The sequence below is a fragment of the Apostichopus japonicus genome, chromosome 22 (genome assembly GCF_037975245.1).
Source record: "Apostichopus japonicus isolate 1M-3 chromosome 22, ASM3797524v1, whole genome shotgun sequence".
Classification (NCBI taxonomy): Eukaryota; Metazoa; Echinodermata; class Holothuroidea; order Aspidochirotida; family Stichopodidae; genus Apostichopus; species Apostichopus japonicus.
Genome location: NC_092582.1, coordinates 23,894,682 through 23,916,889, shown reverse-complemented (window position 1 = coordinate 23,916,889; position 22,208 = coordinate 23,894,682). Strand labels below are relative to the sequence as shown.

General features: G+C 38.6%; 2 protein-coding genes across 25 annotated transcripts in view; one reads left to right on the top strand and one right to left on the bottom strand.

Annotated features, from left to right (window-relative positions):
- LOC139963618 (uncharacterized) overlaps positions 1–22,208 on the bottom strand; it is a 343,329-nt gene that overhangs the window by 92,450 nt on the left and 228,671 nt on the right. Inside the window, exons 2-5 of one of the 2 annotated variants that reach the window (XM_071964581.1) lie at positions 20,222–20,288; positions 18,571–18,861; positions 15,412–16,590; positions 7,165–7,481 (exon numbers count right to left, since the gene is read on the bottom strand). The exons of the other annotated variant lie outside the window; for it this stretch is intronic. Of the exons in view, the coding sequence (XP_071820682.1) occupies positions 7,165–7,481; positions 15,412–16,590; positions 18,571–18,861; positions 20,222–20,282 (1,848 nt within the window). The 5' untranslated portion in view covers positions 20,283–20,288. The remainder of the gene's footprint in view (positions 1–7,164; positions 7,482–15,411; positions 16,591–18,570; positions 18,862–20,221; positions 20,289–22,208) is intronic. 2 annotated transcript variants of the gene reach the window in all.
- LOC139963637 (uncharacterized) overlaps positions 1–22,208 on the top strand; it is a 664,171-nt gene that overhangs the window by 558,268 nt on the left and 83,695 nt on the right. For 17 of the 23 annotated variants that reach the window (XR_011791701.1, XR_011791698.1, XR_011791702.1 and 14 more), the window contains 4 exons: positions 1,080–1,184; positions 2,445–2,535; positions 3,442–3,527; positions 7,351–10,366. The exons of 5 other annotated variants lie outside the window; for them this stretch is intronic. The gene's annotated coding sequence lies outside the window, so the exon portion shown is untranslated. Of the gene's footprint in view, positions 1–1,079; positions 1,255–2,444; positions 2,536–3,441; positions 3,528–7,350; positions 10,367–22,208 lie in introns of those variants that run through there. One more of the 23 variants, XR_011791686.1, reaches the window with a different exon arrangement.

Below are 22,208 nucleotides of genomic sequence, written 5' to 3'. Positions count from 1 at the left end.
GGCTCCTGGTCTATGATGATTTCAATCATATCAGCTAAAATTAATGGTTGGGTTTGCTTCTCCCTTAATTCTTTGATATTTTCCTCCAAAATCCTGATAAACTGTCACACTCCAGTTCTACTATTCACAATCACATCATGTGAGGCTAAATACACATTATTCAAATAAGGTGTACACAAAACCAGTAACATTGAGAGCCAGGCACAGTTCCATGCACAATTGTGTCACCTGGCCTTTGTTTATCACCTAAGACTTTGTTTATCCTAACGTAAAGTATATTCTCTATCACATGTTTCACTGGGCACTCAACTGACAACTGGAGCCCCCCCCCCCCGCCCCTCACAGCAGGTCTGTACAGAACAAAATGTTATGAAATAACAGTATCTATCAAAGCCTGCAGATAGAAAAATATGTACTTTAACTCAATCAATGATAGTACAATGTCAGCAATTCAGAAATCCTACAAATTCATCAACATATAGACAGTACAGTGAACTATTGGTTCCTAAATTATGTGACCAGAATCCTTCATCATGTTTTCTTCAGGCTCCATTCTATTTCATGGCTGCATCATTATAATTCTTGATTCTTAATTCAATATAAACCATACTGTGGATCACTAGTGGTATTACTTCAAGTTTGACTGAGGATTCAATGTGTGTCTTAATTTCAGATTAATGATTGTTTATATTTCAATCAGTTTGGTATTAGTTGAGATGTATATTCACTGTGGGAGGCATTATGAGACCTTGAACTCATCTTGTACAGTCTTTATATTGGTATTCTAGTTGAATTAGTTTCTTTACAATGTTATTATAATTATAACTGAGTTGTAAATATCATATCAAGATAGTATATAATATCAGAAGACATCCCTCATCTTTTACTAATTTTACTTTGTAATATATTTTGAAACTACAGTAGCATACCAATATATTTATAAAAGAGCTCTGTGTTATTTCTATGTGTTTGACAATGTTACATGATAGAATTCTGCTACTTGCAGACTTAGTGATGACAATTTAAATAAATAATAACATAACTGATGACCAAATGCATTTTGTTTTTCTCATCATCAGGTAAACTTGAATTGTTCAGTCCTGAGATCAGCCTTCTTAGGGAATTGCCAGTTTCATGTCCGAATTACAGCACTTGGAAGAAATGTGTACAGTTTACAGAGCAGGGTAATGATTACATGGTCCACCACCTGATTCTTACCCCATCCACCTGAACCTCCCCTTCCTCCATTTGAATGCAAGTGTTTAAGTGGATGTTTTTACTACATAATTTATTAGATGATCCCTCAAAGGAATTTCCCCACCGGAAAGTCCCTAATCCAGCAGACCAGCACCCCTCCCACCATTAATTCCAATTACTGCAAAACAAGACGTAACATATGAACAATGAATAATCTAAGTTGGAATACTTCTAAACGTTGTGTCTTTAGTAGACTGAGGGATTCTGTGAGACCTCTTTTGTTCAGTGTTTCTCTAATTGTAGCATCATCTCTACAAATTGTACCATAATTGTAAGTTTCAATATGAGGAAATTCTGATGCCAATTACAGTACATCTCTGATCTTTCAAATCTGACCAATTGAATGTTTATCTGGCATATATGGTTTCATTATGAAACAATTTCATTCTAATGTGAGCATCTAATACTAACATAGACTTCTATTGTCATTGTCTCCATGTTAAGTGGATATTATGTAATTTAAGACAAGGTCCACCCATCCCATCATATTAAATAGTTTTCATGAATAATGATATGTATTGAGTATTGCACTATTACAAGCAACAGTTTATGATTCTATCACAGAAGATCATACAACACAATATGACAAGTTCTTGAAGGATTCAGCATGTTGTGACATCTGAAATCCTTAATGCATTATGTATTCTCTTTGGTCATAAAGTTGTTATATACTTCTGTTATAAGTTTGGGGAGTTGGGGGGGGGGGGCATCACGTTGATGTCTATTGGCAAAAGTGGAAATGAAGTTACTGGGACAGTTGTGAAAGCAAAGACAACAACATTTATGTATTAGAGCATCCTCTGCTTCACACTGGTATACCAATTGTTAGACAAAAGCAATCCAGGCCAGTAATTACAGTAGGCCTAACTTTGCTTGACTTCAAAGTAAAGGTGAACAAAGATGAACAACTTTGTTGGCTTGCTGCACGATTCGTGTTAAAAGTACCAAACTAAAAGGGTGTACTGATTAATTTAGACTAATCCATAGGATTGCAATTATGTTACCAAGGCACAGAGTCATTGTAGCATTAGCTTATATCTGTGAGCAATGGAATAACTGTTGAGTAAATATTAAAAATGCAAACTCAATAACAAGAAAATTTATTGTTTGCATTAAAACATCTAGTTCAGATATTCTCAACTTAGAATTAGTGAATCTTATTGCTTTCGTCTTTATCTCCTCAATAGGTAAATGTGGATTAATCAGTCTTGAGACGATCTTTGGGGTCACATGATGTGGATCTTGCACAGAATGGTTTACAATATGCTGATGGTAATGGTAAGTGTATAATTAGTGTATAGCAGGACTGGTAAGCTGGGTTGTAGTTATAATTATATTTGAGTCTGGTTAGAAATGATTTTGTTACTGCCTAATCCTGGTGGAGCAGAGACTTGCTTGATTAATAAACTCCCTAAGGGCCTAAGGGAAGATTAAGGTCTCAATCTAACATACATACAAGGAATTGTAAAAGAAAATTCAAACGGGCCAACATCACTGATGACATAACTTCCTTTGTGGATGAGAGTCTGGGTGAGTGTCTCTACAAACTAAATTTTCAACATTCAGTTTCTGAAATGGTAATGGGTTTTGCTGAATACCTTTGATCAAGGCAATAGAGCTGTATTAAGTAATTATCTTTTAGTGTATTTATCTTGCACAAATTCATGCATATTAGACCACCAGACCCAAACAAGAATACAATGGAATGCATAGTAACTGCCCTATTCAGAAAGTGATATGCATATGCATGTATGTTTCTATTTGAACACCCAGGTGGGACAATTTTTTCTATACTGTAGTGTTATGTCCCGCTTCAGAGCGCTCATATTGTCAGTATTAATAACATGTTTCTAACAGATTAAGGTAAGGAACTGTTTGTGCTGTCATGCCAGTGCTTTGAGAGCATGAAATTGTAGTACAGTTTAGAGAAGTCTTAGCATTAGGAAATTGTCCCAACAGGCTGATTTGAAAGGAAGATAATACATTATAAACTACACGGTGTCAACTTCCCAAATATTGACCCCAACATTGTGTCAAGATATTGATTTTATTGGTAAATGATCTTGCTTTTTCACAATTTTGTTAGATGGATGAGGCCTGAGCACTAACATATTCTTTACGGCCCCAATGCAACAAATGTGCTAAACATGTGTAATTATTGTGTTAAATCCTTTTCAATTAAAGCTGAGGAGTCAACCCACAACAGCATACAATAACCAGCACAATATTACAGAGGATAATTTAAAGAACCTGCTTTCGTGTTTTTCGAGGTAAGCTGTGAACCATTTACCTTTTTTATGTGATGATTTATATCACTTTTTGGTTCCTTGCTTTTTGCAAAACAAGGAACCTATGCATTCAACTTGGCGTGTATGCGTGTGTGTGTGTGTGTGTATGTAAGGCTTGGCTTGTGTACACGATATCTCAAAAAGGAAATGATGTATCATGATCTAACTTGGTGGGTGGGATAGCCCATAGTAAGAAAAAGATCCCTATTGTTTTTGGTGCCCGCAAAGGTCACAAAAGGTCAGTTTGATACCAAAAACCAATATATTAAAAACAGCAATAACCTGTTGACAGGGTCCGACATGGTTGATATTTTGGGAGTAGTTGTGAATGGGGTGAGGTCTCGTTTCCAAACATAATGGTCATGTGATCCAAGGTCAACATAGGTCAATTAGGGGTCAAAAACTAGTATTTTTGCAATAACTTGAGAACAAAATGTCCGTCAAGGTTGGGAGCTTTGTAATTCATTAGTCGACCCGCATCTAGGTGACCTTTGACCTCAGTTTGACCTCTGGTGACCTATATTAGTTTCTTTGGTTATTTGAATTTTGGTGGCCATAATCGGATCTCAAAGGTACCTTCCGATCAAAATTGTCCTTGGTTGACCCCTGTGAGTTATCAGAGGTCAATTTTATTTTTAAGTACAGTTAGGATGGTCGTATAGACTTGTCATGTTGCTTTTTGGAATCAACGTGCCAAACTACATCTGACCGTGAGGTTAAAAGGTCAAAGGTCAACTTTTGAAAATATGCTAATTTTAGGAGATACGGGGCAAAACAAAACAAAATTTGTCAATATTTTGATATGAGATAAAGCTTTTTGTGCTCTATAGAGGAAACCAACTCCCGCCTCAATCGGACACCAGGTTCTCAAGTTATGAGGGGCCAAAGGTTGGTTTTGATACCCTATTAGCAATAACGTTGTGTGTATATTGTGAGCACATAACAAATTTAGGAGAGGTTTCACATCATCGAGGGGAATAGTTTTGATAAAAACCATCAGGTCATCCAAGGAAATTCAAGGTTGCTAATGTGCAAAAAACTGCCAACTTATGCTAATTTTTGCAACAACTTCTACTGTAGTCACGAATTCTGACAAGGTTGATATATTGGACAAGTTGTGAATAAAGTAGGGGCACGTTTTCCAAGATACCTGTGATGTGATCCAAGGCCACCAAAGGTCAGTTATGGGTCAAAATGTTTTTTTCCTGTGCAATAACTTGTGAAACTCCCACTGACAGGGGCCCACATTGTTGATATTTTGGGAGTAGTTGTGAATGGGGTAGAGATCGTTTCCAAACATAACGGTCATGTGATCGAAGGTCAACAAAGGTCAATTAGGGGTCAAAATCTTTTATTTTTGCAATAACTTAAGAACCAAATGTCCATCAAGGTTGGGAGTTACGCCATTGCAATCCAACAGTCTACCTGCATTTGGGTGACCTTTGACCTCAGGTTGACCTCTAGTGACCTCTACAGTTTCTTTCAAGTCGATTCTTTGAATTTTCGTGGACATATTCCGATCTAAATTGTCCATAAGTTAACGCCTCTGCACGTTTGTGTGCTAAATTATTAGAGATCAAGGTTTTGTTTGGTTTTGTTAAAATTCTTAATAAGTACAGTTTGGATGATTCTGTGAGTTCTGTAAAAAGAGCCAACTCGTGCTCATATCAGACACCTGGTCCTCAACAGGTTCTCAAAAGGACCAACGGTGGATTTGCGATATTTTTGGCAATAATATTGTCTGTGTACATTGGACCACATAACAATTTTAGGACAGTGCTGCTCCCCTTGTAAATATTCCTTACAAGCAAGGAACCATACTGCCCTTGGGCTCTTGTTTTTATCAACTCATTGCTGCTACATTTAGACAATGAGGCAATGGTCCACACTAAATAATAGGTGTTATGCGCATGCATGCTGTTGGGTAAAGTTGATTTATGTGGTGCCATATTTCTTACATTTCCGACAAAGATAGTGACATGAGATGCGAGAAAACTATTGAGAATTTCACTGGCATTCAGGAAGGAAAATTAATTAGTTAGTAAGTTTGTTGTCTATCAACAATGAGAATGAACATCAGAACCCAAATGAATAAATACAAAAAGAGTTGGCCTGATAATTGCAATGAACTATCAGGGGCGTATCCAGGGGGGGGCGCAACAGGCGCGCGCCCCCCCTATTGGCCGTCACCAAAAAAAAAAAAAGTTTAGCAAAAAAAAAAAAAAAAAAAATTGATGACGACCTTTATGTGAGATGTCGGTGATCGCTCAACCCCCCCCCCCCCTCCCGTATGCTTTATTTTTTGTTTGCCAAAAAAAGGTTCTGGCGAAGTTCGGCGGCATAATAGTTTTAGAAACATAGATGGTAATTGTGTTTGTATTATCACTATAAACACTAAATGACATGCCAGCCATACTAAATTGTGCATTTTGTGTCCATATTTACTGGAAATGTTGCTTATTATTAAGGTCGAAAAATGGATCACATATGGCCATGGGCGGCGATCCTGGGTGGAGGGGGGATATATCCCCCCATGAAAATGGGTGGAGGGGATGTAATGCACCATATCCCCCCCCCCCCCCACCAAATGCCAGAAGAATATTTTCATGCCTACATTTATGCATCTTCGTTAATGTACGGCTCTTTTTTAGCTTCATTTCTCGCCTACCATAAACGCAGTGCGATCTTTTCAAATAAAGCGTCTTTATAAAGCAAAAATAGTTGACTGTAGGCTTCATTGGCCCTATAACAACAAAATGTATTATTGCGCCCACGGTATTGATATAGTACATAAATGCACCCTCATAGTATTCATATAGGCCCTATAGTAGGCCTACACACGTACATGTTCCCTCGAACAGCTGAGAATCTCATGTAACCAGGGTAATGCTTAATACACGTTTCACCTGGATGCCCTAGCAATCGGTACCTAGGAATGTAACTATGTGTAATTGTGTATTGCATGTGTATAGGCCTATAATAGCCTGCATGAGGCCATTTTCTTCATCGAATAATATAACAGAGCTCTCGAACATTCTAACGTTGCGCCTGAAACAAGATTGAAAGGGGCAATTTTCCCAAAATAACACCCGAAATTAAAAAAAAAAGTATTTTGGATCCTGATTATGAGATATTTCGGACATGACATCCCTATTTTAAAGTTGGGTATATGCCGCTTGGAAACCTCGGGAAGTGCCATTTCCGGCCATCTAGAGGGTTTGTTAATCCCAAAATTTTCTTGTACGCTTCGCGCCAACCAATGGTGGCGCTACGCTTAGATAGTCAACAAGGTCATATCCCCCCCCCCCCACTCGGAAGTACGGATCGCCGCCCATGCATATGACACCATTTTGCATTTCAGCCCTTCTTTGAAAGCAAAAATTATACACCCCTCCCCTTAGACCCATCCCCCAGGACGGCGATCATTCATGCCTGGCGCCCCCCCTATTGGAAAATCCTGGATACGCCCCTGAACTATTGTAATAGAATCTAAACAATGTGGGTAGCAAAGTTGAGTCACAAATATTGAATAAATTAAACCAAGATGGATTAACTTTTTCAACTTAAGATTTGGTTATGGTGTGTTGAGAGTATCAATAGTATACAAATTGAAAATTACCTGCTTAGCTGAAGCAACTTCAAGGACTTGTATAGTAGACCTCTGTAACAAAATGGCATCATATTCTGTAATGGAAATGACACTTGATACCAAGTCCTTAACTGACTGCATAAATTGGTCTGACTTTTCTTCTTGTTCAAGCATGCAAAGAATAGCAAACTGTTGTTCCTCTTTGGTTTCCTGCAGGTGTTTCACGATGATGTCTGCTGCTGACTTGTTGAGTCCACATGCAAAGCGATAGACATACTGGAGGTCAAGCGGGTTGATGCTCTTCAAGGTTTCCTTCACATTGATTGATGACGCTGCTGAAGACGCTCCTACAAATCCAAGAAGACAGATTATATGGGTTTTAATGTGTACAATTTACTGTAGGCATGAGATCAAGGTGTTGACACATTGTAATAGTGTCACTGTACCATTGTCTTATTTGTAGCATCAAATCTTCCTATAATTTAATAAGTAACCATTGTATATAGTGTTATTTGTAAAACTATCAATCCCTTTGTTTATGTCAATGATGTTTTGTTTTATGTTGTTGTGACATCATTAATATCACTGTAATTATAAATAGGAATCAGGTCTAAGCACAGGCCCAGTGACATTGAATAATTACACTGAAACCTGTCTTCATTGCATTCTTTGTTACTGCATTGTAGGTACTGACAGGCTAGTACGACAGTGAATTGTCAACATAAGCCTGCCTTCATTACATGCTTACTGCATTGTAAGTACTGACAGGCCAGTATGACAGTAATTGGTAACTGTAAGTCTACCTTCATCACATGCTTTATTGCTGGATTGTGGTACTGACAGGCCAGTATAAAAGTAAATAGTTACTCTAAGCCTACCTTCAATACATGCTTTATTGCTGGACTGTGGTACTGACAGGCCAGTATAAAAGTAAATAGTTACTCTAAGCCTGCCTTCATTACATGCTTCATGTAAGTATGTTAGGACAGAATCATCATTATTACTCAATATAATGTAGGTCAGTCTGAGTGGTTTACCACAATGGTGGCATTGCTTATGCTCCAAATTGTCGCCCTGTGAGGGCTTCATTAATCATTACCAAAGTAGTGTCAATTAGGGTCAAAGGTTATATGAGGTTATTAGCAATCAACTGGAAGAATGAGTGAAATCTGCATCTCAGCTAGATGCATTCTCACATTGTCAGTAAGCTTGGTCTTAACAATTCAGGTTGTGAAGGGGCACAATAAACAACACAGAACAAAAAGTCAACATCATTTGTGTAGATATTAAAGTAAAAACATTAAATTGGATGCAGTAAATGTGTATTTTCTCTCAATCGGTCAAATTTGTGACATCCATTTACAGACCTCCTTATATTGTTTTGCTTTAAGAAGGTCAACTGTTATAACAGGCTATGATAATATTGTCAGTCATCAAGGAAATGGCTGAGTTGTATTACTGATATACATCGCTACGTTTTAGTTGGTGAACTTCAATGGTCTTTTCATGTCAGTGAAACAGAGAGCCAGCTGTAGAGACTTGTAAGAATGATGTCTATAAAAGAATGTAATCATCAGATACAGTGGCGTAGGAAGGTACTTTTGAGTGGGGGGGTTGAAGACTGATGGCCGGCCTGGGGGAGGGGTCTAAGGGGAGGGGGTGTCCCCCTCCCCTTTGGTATTTTTTGCATTTCCAGGTAGCCTCAGATGCAATTTGGTGCAATATAGCACACTTCAACACCCACTCCATTTTGTAAACTTAATTTTGTATTTTCACCAGGCCTTAGATACAATTTGGTGCTCCAAATGAGATTTTTTTTCTCATTTGGAAATGAAAAAGGGGTTTTCTGACTTGCGAAGCGGGGGGGCGGAATGATACTTCCGCCCCTCCACATTTTTCACTGGGGGGGGCTGGCGCCCCCCCCCCCCCCAGCCCCCCGGTTCCTACGCCCTTGATCAGATATTAGAATATACAGCTTATTGCATGTAATCTAAACCTCAATGGGTGTTTTTGCATTCCTGGTTAAGAAGTGGCTTTTCTTGTTTAAGCCAGTACATTGATTATTATGAGGTGCCATTGGCATTTAGCTTCATATTCTAGCGTAAGTCATTCATGCTGTTAGGTTTGCTCTGTTTTGGAACTTTCTGGCCTTTAGATTTGGACTAAACTGAATAAAATGTAATTCTGTGTTTTCCTTGATTCCACAGTTCAAAAACTTGCAAACTCCATTAAAAGAGGCTTGGAGAGCAAAACACTCCTATTCCTACATATCTCGGCTGATATTGTGGTTGGTGGTACAGATACTATCAACAATATTACTGTAGCAGAACCTGCGGTATTTTGCATACATAGTTAGCTTCTTGAGATAACGGCATATGAATTGTTATTTGAAACTAACATTCCAATTTGGAGTGGTATGGCCTGAACCTGGTATAACATGTAAAAGGGACATCCTGATTCAGGCTCTTAACATAGTTGTTTTAAGGCTAGATTTTTTTACGGTTAGTGTTTGTTTATTAATATGAAGTACGACCTTCAGTTCCTTTTTCAGGAACGGATGACTATGCAAATTATTATGCAAATAATTGTACATATGTATTATACTGTTGACCTCACGTGAGTAAGGGTCATCAGTGTTGCTGCTCTAAAGTTCTACTATGCTAGAGTTGGTAAAAGTTTTAACAAATAATTCTTAGCATATCACCCTCGAAATTGTTAACTTACTTTGAAAAACAAACACAGGGAAAAGAGAGAATTTGCAGAAGATGATTTAATTTTATGAGGTCATGAGGTAATATTTTGGTTTTTCTGATATTAGGTTTTGAATGGTTTGTCACATATTTTACTCTTACAATGCCACACAAATTACAGATTCCTTTAAATGTTATTTATTAGTTTCTGTCCTTGTCTCGTTACTTTCAAACTAAAGTTGCATAGGATGAAGAAAGTCACGGCGTTTGGTTACGTTCTAACATTTGGTGTATTGTTATTGTGGTAGTCGACCAGGTCATCTATGAAATCTTTGTGAGATGAGATATAATCAAAAGCTTCATTTTTAATACATTTTGGATTAGGTTGACTTAAAAAATAATTGAACACTAAAAGGAAATGGAATCATGAATATCAATACTACTACTCATGTTTAGGTAAAAATACGATTTTTGGGGCTAACACTACATGGCTATTTTGATAAATAATTGAAGCATGAATAAAAACAAAGATCTTTTCAGCAGCGTTGCTTTGATGATATCAGGTGCGTATCCAGGGGGGCGTTGGGGGCGCGCGCCCCCCGGGTAAGAAAAAGAGGAGAGAAAAAAGGAGAAGAAAAAAGGAAAAAAGAGGGGAAAAAAGAGGAGGAGGAGAGGAAGGAAGGGAAAAGAAAGAGAAGAAAGAGAGAAAAGGAGAGAGTAAAGAGAAACGCGAAGACACCGGGAAGAGAAAGAGGAACAGTGACATCATTACAGCTCTGAAGGTTAGCCAGTGACAGATCAATGATTTCGTAAAAGTGTGACGCACCCTACCCCTTACACCGACAACTCCATTTTTTTGACGTTTCCATTTTCCTCTCTTACTAATGATCTATATATATAATATATATGGTCTATCATAACGCGTGTGTAGAATTGTGCTATGAATCCAACTGTGGCTGGTCTCGAACTCGACCGTGTCGTCGGGAAACATGACGCATTTTGGGATAGGGGCGACCGCCCGCCCCCCCCCCCATTCATCATTTTTTTAAATGATATCGCTAAGTAATTTCAAAATAGAAAGTGCTTAGATGCAACTTACAAGGCCTGGGAGCGTATTTTTTTTCCCAGGACGAACGTGGGCATCGGCCAATCATATCCCTGGATTCTAAACATGTGACGCTTTTTCAAAAAACATGTTCTGAATCTTTTTTCCTAGTTTTGACCCCAGATTATGAACGAAAATTCTTCATTTTCATAGAAACCGGATCCCTAACCCACTTTCTAAACCCTAACTCTGATTTCAAACGAATTTGTAAATTCCTGAAAAACCTGAAACCCACGTTCGTCCTGGGGAAAAAAACGCGGCCTGGGAAGTGTCATTTCCAGCGAACTGGGAGACATTTTCGGCCAAAATTTGCTTGTACGCTCCGCGCTAACAAATGGTCCTTTGGTAGTGCCATTTCCAGCGATCTGGGAGGCATTTTCGGCCAAAATTTTCTTGTACGCTTCGCGCCAACCTTTGGTGGCGCTACGCTTAGATAATTTGCCTACAGGCTTCGCCCCTCCCTTGGCAAATTCCTCGCTACGCGCCTGTTCGAATTTGTAACGCAAACAGCAGATATCACATCATATCAGTGAGCATGAAAATGGCGTTCCAGGATGAAAAGCCTCAAAACTGTCCGACTTGCCTGAAAAACCAAACGTTTTTGAAAGGGTCATTTCCGGCGATCTAGGGAGTATCTTTACTCAAAACTTTTCTGTACGCTACGCGCCAACCAGTGGCGGCGCTCCGCTTAGACAGTGTCGAAAGTGCCCTTACAGACCATTCTCGCCCCTCCTGACCAATACCCCTAGCTCCGCCACTGCCGCCGCGCCTCTTACGCCTATGTGTGTAATGTTCGGTTTCGGAAATATCTGCTTCTTTTTCATTTCCTTCGACCAAGTTTTATAATAGCCGTTATAAGAGGTTTTAATATTTGTACACCAATAAATAAACCGTGTCTGAATTTTCGAAAATTTCTGACCAACATTCTGCATCACACTTCCCTCTACTCGTGAAATTTTGACCGGTCTGTTAGGGGTTGAAGGAAGTTTTTCTATATTGGTTGTCCATAGATGAAATTTTGTACAACATTATGGGTATGTTTTCAAGTGAGTTTATTCACGAGAAATGTGAATTTTCAAATTCTGAACAAATATGGGGCTTAAACCTTGAAAAGTGGGGCTGACGGGTATTGTGGCCGCTACGTAGAATCACCTACAAAAGCAAAGACCCACAGGAGATGCGATCATGTCGAACATGATGTGTGCCGGGTTTACATTCTTCAAAAAGGTTATGGATGGGAAAAAAAACTATTAGGAAATACTTGGTTCTCAGGCAAAAAGTGTACATCTGGTTGCTCATTTCAAGCCCGAGAAGTGCCGTTTCCGGTGATCTGGGGGTATCAAAACAAGAAATTTTCTTGTACGCTGCGCGCCAACCGATGGTGGCGCTCCGCTTAGTAATTCGCGCCCCCGGGTTTGAAAATCCAAGATACGCGCCTGGATATCATTCATTGTACTGTTGCCAGATGCAAAATATTATCCACTCTAATAATTCATATCTTTGTGATACAAAATGTGATGAGGATCTGGTATATATATATATTTACTTGCATAGTTTTGATCATTACCTTTCTCTAATCTTTTTGACGAGCACAAATAGCAAAAAACTAGTTAATAGGCTGAATAACGTGTGGTTTAGAAATACAAAAGTTAAAGTATTCCATATGGTTTAACAGGGGCGTAGCCAGGATTTTCAAAGTTGTAGGCACGACTATCTGAGCGGAGCGCCACCATCGGTTGGCGCGGAGCGTACAAGAAAATTTTTGGTTTTACAAACCCCCCAGATGGCCGGAAACGGCCCTTCCCGAGGGTTCATTCTGGTTCCCTGGCCTCTTGCTAACTTGAGACACCTCATTCAATATCACTTTTAAACCCCAAAAACAAACAATTTAAAATAGTACGTAATTCAATACTACAAAATGTATTTAAAATTAGCAAGGTACATGTACATAGTAGTCTTACTTTTCAACTTCTGATACTTGTAGATACAAAGATAGGCCAGAAATGTCTTTGATACATTACAACTATAGCCAGTAATTGTATTTGATACAACTGTAGCTAGTAAATGTTTAAGTTAGCCTAATAAGAGAATGCGAAAGCTATTTGATGATAGCCATCTGATGCAAATTTCTTCAGCACAGAATCAACGTCCATTGCAAAGTCTCTGTGGATGTGCATGAGTGCCAAACCGCTGAGTCTCTCTTCATTCATTATAGAACGGATGGAGCTTTTTACTCTGCGCATTGCGCTAAAAGGCTTCATCATACATGTGTACGTAGTTCAGTTAGGGTACCGATAACCACTCTTGATTCTTTTGCCGCAGTGACCAAGTCATTATCTATCCGTTGTAGCCAGTGGCGGAGCTAGGGGTACTGGTCGGGGGGGGGGCGAGGTTGGTCTGTAGTTGCGATTTCGACACTATCTAAGCGGAGCGCCACCACAGGTTGGCGCGGAGCGTACAAACAGTTATTGAGTAAAAATATTCCCTAGATCGCCGGAAATGACCCTTTCCGGGCCTTGCTAATTTGCAGATAAACGAAGAATAAATAGGTGTCATCGCCATTTTGTCAGAAAATTACACCAAATGTGACAAATGTCAATAGGTATTTGAGAGCGCAATAATAAAGTCAATAATTGCGAATAAGTAAAAAATGGGGGTGGGGGCATACGCCCCCTCTGACTGTATGGACGCTCCGCCACTGGTTGTAGCATTTTTGATAACGGAACAACGTACTGTAGAATGCTCTTCGCTGCAACTAACGCAACAATAACGAACTTCAGGATTGAGCAACGGAAGGCACGCGCTTTAGAATCACTATTTAGCTCTAGTTCGGCCAAAGCATCAACAACGACGTCAAATGATGATTTAAAAGTGAACAATGCATCAGTTCGACTGCTCCATCTAGTTTCACAGAGGGTTCTAAGTTTATCCCTTTTCTCCATCTTTTCTTGAGCGGTTTCGCTCTCCATCATGGCAAGTTTAAAGTGCTACTGGCGTTTAGCAGAGTAGGAAAATGCAAATGCAATTTCCTGAACAGTGCCCATCATATTTCTAATTTGGTACTTGCTAATTTTCCCCCTTGCTTATCTGCCTTTTAAGAAATGCTGTTTTTTTAGAGAATTTTTAAAATCGTCAGATGAAATGTAGGCTCAACCCTAGTGAGCGTAAATACTCACAATTCGATGAAAATGACGCCGATGTAGAACATCGTGAATGTACCCAAGACAAACTGGTTTCGAAAAGGCTGTTCAGGAACTTCGACGGCGATCGTGACAACAACGGGAAACAAAGTTATTGCAGCTCTAAAAAGTATGTTAGTCAACGATAGGCTTATATGACTGTGGAATGTTTCTCAACTGAAATATTATCTGCGTAAACGGGTTCTAATCTAGATTTTAAAAAAACTGACAAGATCGGATCCTAGCTTTTTTTCGGCGGGTAGAGTGTTGAATGAAACGGTACGCGATAGAAATGACATGTGTCTAGATGACAGAAGAATAGGTCACCTGAGGCTAATTGAGCCATATTCTTGCTATGTTCATTTCAATAGTTTTTCCTGTCTAGACTCTTTAACTCGTCCAGCAAGCTTATGGATTTGAATTATGGGTGTTTAAAAAAAAGATAACTTGGCCAAAAAAGTGTAGGCCCGGGCCTACAGTGCTACATACTGGCTACGCCCCTGGATATTCACAGCAACATAAGAGCTCATGTCCATCCTAGATTACCCAAATGTATAGAATTTGTTTTTGTTTGAAAAACCAGTGTAGTCTGCTTTATCTGACATTGCTATGGTCTTCTTGAAGGTATCTCTACATTAAGGCTCACGTGTCTTCAAATACAACAAACAAAAATATCAAAAGATCCAAACTCAATTCGTTCTTGCGTTAAAGTGGGTCAGTGGCAAATGATGACTCTTTATTTGCTTACATTGTCACACGTGTCGTATGAATGTAATTGTACAGCAGGCACTGTGGGTGTTAGTACTAGAAGCATAAGCTGTTTATGTATGCACATGGAGAGACATCATACAAACAATACTTTCATCTCTCAAGTTTACTAATTATCTTACACATCAGAGAATTCAAGGGCGTAGGAACCTGGGGGCGCCATCCCCCTCAGTGAAAATATGGTGGGGCGGAAGCATCATTCCGACCCCCCCCCCCGCCCCGCTTCGCAAGTCAGAAAACCCTTTTTCATTCCCAAATGTGAAAAAAATCTCATTTGGAGCACCAAATTGCATCTAAGGCCAGGTGAAAATGCAAAATTATTTACAAAATGGAGTGGGTGTTGAAATGTGCTATATTGCACCAAATTGCATCTGAGGCCACCTGGAAATGCAAAAAACACCCCTCCCCTTAGACCCCCCCCAGGCCGGCCATTAGTCTTCAGCCCCCCCCCCTCACTCAAAAGTACCTTCCTACGCCACTGTCAGAGATGACGAACTATGGTTATGCATCAGTGATATCGGTACTGAAGACTTACCTTCACTAAGAATCCAAACCAGATGATGAGAGGCATAAAACTCACAGATTATTTTGTGCCATATTCGTGCAACCGTCTTATATCGACACTGGGAAATGTCAAAGATCACTTCCTGTGCCAACATCCCAAGCTTTATATAGTTATCATAAAACTCTTGTCCAAGTTCTGAAACTAAATAGGTGTTCTCCCATGTCAGCTGCTGGTTCTTCTGTGTGAGGCCGTCGAAAGCAATACGGTACAGTTTAGCTAGTTCCGTTTCAAAAGCAGGCACCCCAGTGCTAGCATCTTTCTTGATTACCATATGGTTATGAACGCATGCGATCACATAAGTGAAAAATCTTGTTACTGTGCTAAATATCTCAATTTCTGGCCTCTCGGTTGCTATGTGAGCAACCATAGTGGAGAAGAGAGGGACCTGACAGAGATCTCTTAAGAAGGGGTTTCTTTGAAGCTGCTCTTCGATCCGATCTGCCAACTGGACATCATCAGCCACCGCCTTCAGGACATAGTTTCGACGTTCAGCCACCCCAAACCCTGTTAATCTGATTCGTTTTGTTTCGGGGTGTAAGTTAGGCGGGAGGTTCAATGTCCTGGTAAGTATGATGACAAGAATATCTAGAAACATTTTCATCTCAATGATGGAGAAGATATCTGTTTCGGTTTCATTCTTGTCAGGATACTCGTCATAACTGTCAAATAACATGACAACAGACTTCTTGTATGCTTTGAGGATTTTCTCAATGCAAGCTTCATCCATGTCCTCATCTTTGGGCACTATGGAATTCTTTATGGCAGTGTATATAGAATTTACACCTGTCAGTTGCCTCAACTGGAGAAATATAAGTATTTCCACATCTTTAAGAGGAGATTCAGGGTCCTCAGTACACCAGTCATAGACTAACTGTGATGCAAGTGTTGATTTCCCGAACCCAGGGTCAGCCTCAATAATCTTTCTCATTGACTTAGTTTTAGGGCTGCTCAGAATATCGTTGTAAGATTCTAATGGTTCTAGAACATCGGGCTTCTGCATAGAATCACCCTCCTGAGCCAAGTAGTAAATACCTCCCTCAACAAATATAATGTTAACACTACACTTGCTCATGGAAGGAAATGGCTTTGCTGTTTCGTAGTGCTTTCGATAGGCTATTTTTGAATACTTGATGAGGTCTCTTTTCTTTTCTGAGAAAAAAAAAACAAAGATTTTTGAACACTTTAAAAGTTACAATAAGACACTGTCCGCTATTTAGAGGCACAGGGCAATTACTTTTATTTAAATCTGTATAAAAAGGGTAGAGTTTGTCACTATACATCCGTGTCAATTCTCTATTATCTGAAATGGTGTAGGTCAGTGTTCCTCGAAGACAGGGGATGGATTTTAACTAGTACCTCTATACCGATATTAAATACAAACTACACGAATTGATGCTTTTATTGGAACAGATGATTTGGCCTATATTACCTTTACCTCGCTTCTTGCTTTGCGAATTAGTAGAGGGATGAACAAAGAAACAAAGATATGCTTCTTTCTGCTAAAGACAAAATATTACAGTAGGCAGAATAAGCCTAGCATAAACACTTTGTCCAAGTTTAGAACGAAGCATTTCAACAAATTATGCAACGTTTTTTTTTTTGACACAGAAGAACATTGCAGCGACGTAGCCTGGCATTTGCAAGGTGGGGGGCACTTATTGCGACTGATATGGGGAGGGGTGTAAGGGGAGGGGATGATACATTTTTTTACAGTTGAAGGTCCTTAGATGCGATCTGGTGCAATGTTTTCCCAGTTTCATCATTATCATATTTTATCATATTATCAGCAGATTTTGTTTCGGGTTCGAATTATTCTTTTACATGTTCGATCTTTTACATATTATATCAGATAGACAAACTTAGTGCTCTTGTGCAATTTTCCAGTAGGATGATTCTTGTTTATTGTCCAATGTCTGGACTTTAATACATTTGACGAACTTAACTTATGGACAAAAGAAACTTTTATATTTAGCAGTGTAATAATTATGTATAGGAAGCGCGTATCACGTACGATTGCTAGCTTAACATGCTGTTCGTGCAACAACTTATGACGAATCATAGTAAAGATGAGAACGCACGTTGTCGTCGTTGTGCATATACGGTTGATAACACTCTATCGAGTCCGGTTAGATAGGCTATAATTTGTATTACCCAGTGGCCAACTGTAGGCTTGTAATAGGCTATAGGCTACTGCATCAGTAGTCCTGAATGTTACTACGATTATAATTGTGTTAACGGAGCTGACGAGTATTCAAGATCAAAAGAGCACTGAAAAAATACCATGCCAAAAAACAAAAGTTTTAACATTTTTCGACACTGAAACGGGGGGGGGGGGAGGGGGTGAGCAGTCGCTGCCCCTGGCTACGTGTCCCAGGAACAATGGCTGCTACCTGTATCAGAAAATAAAGTTTTTACCATTTTCATTCTGACTTGTCGACTCGAACCATTATATATAAATACGTGACATTCAGGATACAGTTTGAAATGTGTAATGAAAACGGGCAAAGCAATAAATAAATAATAACCTCAGACGATGAACTATCTGGCAATCATCAAGATGAGCATACAAATAACGTTATTATTTCATTAGGTTTGAACGCCGCTGCAGTCAAAATGTTTGTCTATTGTTTATCTCGTTCGTTCGTTTCAACTTTGTTCCTTATATTATTTTCATGTTTTCGTTCCATAATTTCCTGTTTCATATCGCTCATTTGAACTTCATTTGATGTATTAACAAAAATCGAATTTCTCTTATATAAATCCCAGTCACCAATCTTTTGTCAGAGAATACAGAGTGGCTTCATATATAGGGACTTGTTATTTTCTGGTTAGTTCGGTTTTATATACAAGAGAGGCTTTTACATTAACTCAATTATGATATATACTCCGATACATCAGACATGTTCTCCTTCATTCGGCTGTTCTTGTTTTCAAACTCAACCCTTCATCATGAATAGTCAAGTTAGTCAACAAATATCAGTATCTATGAAATGAGAATTAATGTTATGAAAGCCAAGTGTTATAGCCACATTTTATCATGTTATAGTCCAATCTTTAATACTTTAAAGACTTTTCTCTCTTGCTTGAGTGACTTTAAACATGAAAATAATATTTAGAACAGATGATTACCTTCAAGATCCTGGTCTTTCTTTCCTTGGGAAGTCTTTGTTTGGAAAGAACTTTGTATTCTCGCAGCGAGACCATCCAGCTTCAATTTGCTTAACATCTTTAAAAGATCTGTTATATCAGTCGGAGTTATAATTCCTCGATCATCCAAAAGATTCACCATTTCTAATCCAGGTGTCTTGGATCTCTTGATGCTATCAATCTCTCCAAGTTTTAATCCAAGCAAAGTTGATAATCGTTGAATCCTGGCAACATCCAGATGATCAGCTAGGTCGACTTTAAAAAGACCGAAATCTGCGACATAGAAACAAATGAAGGCGATGCAAAGAGTTCATAAATACATATGTCTGATGTGTATGTTAAACGTACATGCTAAGCCTCCACAGTTTATCGATAGGTGTACGTAGTTCCTTTACGTTTACTATTTGTGTTCCACAGATGTTCCTAACTACAATGCTGTCAGTCAAAGAGAGCAATTGGGTTTGTGTATCGTCTTAATGTTCATACCTATATTACTAGTACTACCACGACATAAATCAAAGACATTTCCATCCATGCGTCACTTAATTAACCCATGAAGTTAGTTACCTATGTCGTTACCGACTCGTTAGCAGTTATAGTATCAGTCTGTGATAATATGCTGGTTTATGTATCTGTAAAACTTGATAAGTTTTCATCAGGTGCGAGGTACAAATTATTAACTAATGCTCACAAGACATTTTGACTCAAATTGAAGTTATTCAGGTGTCTCGAATCTATCTTTTCTATCGTTCTCTAGATTTTAATGCAAGTAAATTTGATAATTGTTGAATCACGAGAAGAGGCTGATGGTCAGGTAGGTTGACTTTAAAATGATCGAAACCTGCGACTTAGAAGAAAAGGAAGTTTTAATACAAAATGTTTTAATTTCCTAATCCTAAATCATTACATCTGCAATATGCCGCTAAGTGTGTTTTGCAGAGCATAGATGGTTAGTGCAAGAGATATAATCGTCACTAATTTTATCATACAGAGAACCTCCTCAACCCTAGTCAAATATGTGTTCCTCTGCTTCTACTCACTAAACATATCCTTGTAAGTCGAATGTCACTTAAGACCGCTTTAAGTTTTCTTACTCGGAGTATCAAGTTTTCTTAATATATATGTATAATGTCACTAGTTGTTGAAATTACTTCAAACATTCGCGGGGCTAATATGTGCCCTCTCGTTTAGAATATGACGCTTGCATTTTTGGCAAATTTTAACCGGGCTTTGGCGGCTATGGTGTAACAAAATGTCAGGTTGTAGGAATATTATGTGTCACTTGATTCATGGGGTAACCTTAAAAACAAATTCTCGAGTACACATGTACAGATTGTACCCGAGAATGAGTACAAGTACTCTTATATATAGTATATTTACAACGCAGTCGGCTGAACATACACGCTTCAAAACTGTGTATACCTGAGCAAAGGAATGTATACGCAGTCACTGCCTTTCTTGCTGCACACTCAGTTTAAAGTCCTAAAACGTATGTATGCCAAAGCCCCCCACCCCCATCCCTCACCAAAAAAGTGTAACTCTAGTCTTGTACAGAGGTTTTCTGACACAAGGACAGATAAAGCAATAAATATGTAGTCCGATTATTATTATTTGTTCACTGAAAGTATCTTACCGTCTGCAGGGTTTGTCCCTGTGTCTCTCCCAGTGCTTTGAGAGGGGTCCGCCTGTGCCATATTGACCTGTAGAACAAAACTGAAACTGTTACTTTCTGACATCACGGTATCATTTACAACTAAACATTTTAGAAACATCAGCTTGTTACATTCACTTTATCAAAACACGATATTGTCTTTAAAAACCACACTCGACTCAACAATCCATCGTCAGAATTTTCCATGGATTGTGTTTTTGTGTTGTGTTTTTGTGTAAAAGTACTGCAAACTTATCGTTTGACTTGCTATTGTAGTGAAGTGAAATTTTGTTGGGTGCACCCGTTCAGTATTTGCATGTATTACGTAATATACCGTAACAGTCAGTTTTAGCATTAGTTGTTTGCATGTGTAGTTTCTTCAGTTCAGAGCTCCAGGGTTCGCCTCGTTATCCCTTTCGTAATTTGTTAATTTTATTTAATCTTGGGTCGTCAATAGCCCAGATTTATATATCTTTACTATCTGGAGTCCGTGAGGAGATGTCACCCTTCGTAGAGGCAGGATGCCTCAGGTTTTCGATGATTCGGCTTCTGGCCCGAAGCCACTGGTTTCAAAGATGGCGGACCTACTACAGTATATAGCAAGCTAGCTTTGATGGATTCTCGATGTCCGCGAGCTTCCTTTACGCGAGCGTAGAGTCATCTTCTTTATCGCGAGCGAGTTGACTTCAGTATAGTAAGAGATTAAGAATACATAGTATTATTGTTTTTATACTGCCGTACGTACCCTTATTGTTATTTAATTGAATCCTAGTTGTAATTGTTGCCCCTCTGGCTAGGTTGTACTTCACTGTGTAAAGTACATTCGTTAGGTTGTGTATTTGGACCTCGGTCCTATGGGCTTATAGCGTGTGTTGTGTACACTGTGTAGATTAGTGGTTGTGTATTGTTAAGCACATGGGTGCTAGTAGGGGTCACACTAATTAGCGTCAACAGGCCGATTTCACGACAACTCAAGACAACAAGTTAAAAATACCATCAAATACAATTGATGTTATCAGAGTATATCTGGAAACACGTTTAAAACTGACTGGAACCAGCGTGCATACATATTTTTCACGGGAAAAAAATGGTTTTGTCGTAAAAATCGCCAACTTTTTCCTAACGTTGAATTGGACGACGTGATGCTAGTGCGCTTGCGCAATGACATTGGACCGCACCATTACACTACAGATAAGCGCAATTGTTAAGTCGAGAACCAGGTGCTCAAACACTCGTGTCAATGTCTTTACAAGTTGTCAAATGTAAAATAAGCAAACACTTATACAGAATAAAATACACAGAGAGAATCATAAAACCAGACAAAATAATAGTTAGCAAGACTCTGTAAAGTTGATAATAACATATGTAAATTACAATGGAAAAACAATAAGAAATATTCATTATTTTAAAAACATTCAATGATTTGACGAAGAGAATAAAAAAACCAGGCAAAATGATAGTAAGCAAGACTGTAAAATTAATAATAACATATGTAAATTACAATAGAAAAACATAAAGAAATATTCATTATTTTTAAAAACATTCAATGATTTGACGGAGAGAATAATAAAACCAGGCAAAATGATAGTAAGCAAGACTCTGTAAAGTTGATAATCATATATGTAAAGTTGATAATCACATATGTAAATTACAATGGAAAAACAATAAGAAATATTCATTATTTTTAAAACATTAAATAATTTGATTTGGAGTTCATTCACCATACTTTGGTGCTTTATTACTATGTCAACCCACCTTACCGACACTGTACACAAGGCAGTTCCCAAACCTAGCACAAACCCACCCATATTATAATGGATCGGTCCGATGTCATTGTGCAAGCGCAATAGCATCACGTCGTCCAATTCAACGTTAGGAAAAAGTTGGCGATTTTTACGACAAAAACATTTTTTCCCGTGAAAAATATGTATGCACGCTGGTTCCAGTCAGTTTTAAACGTGTTTCCAGA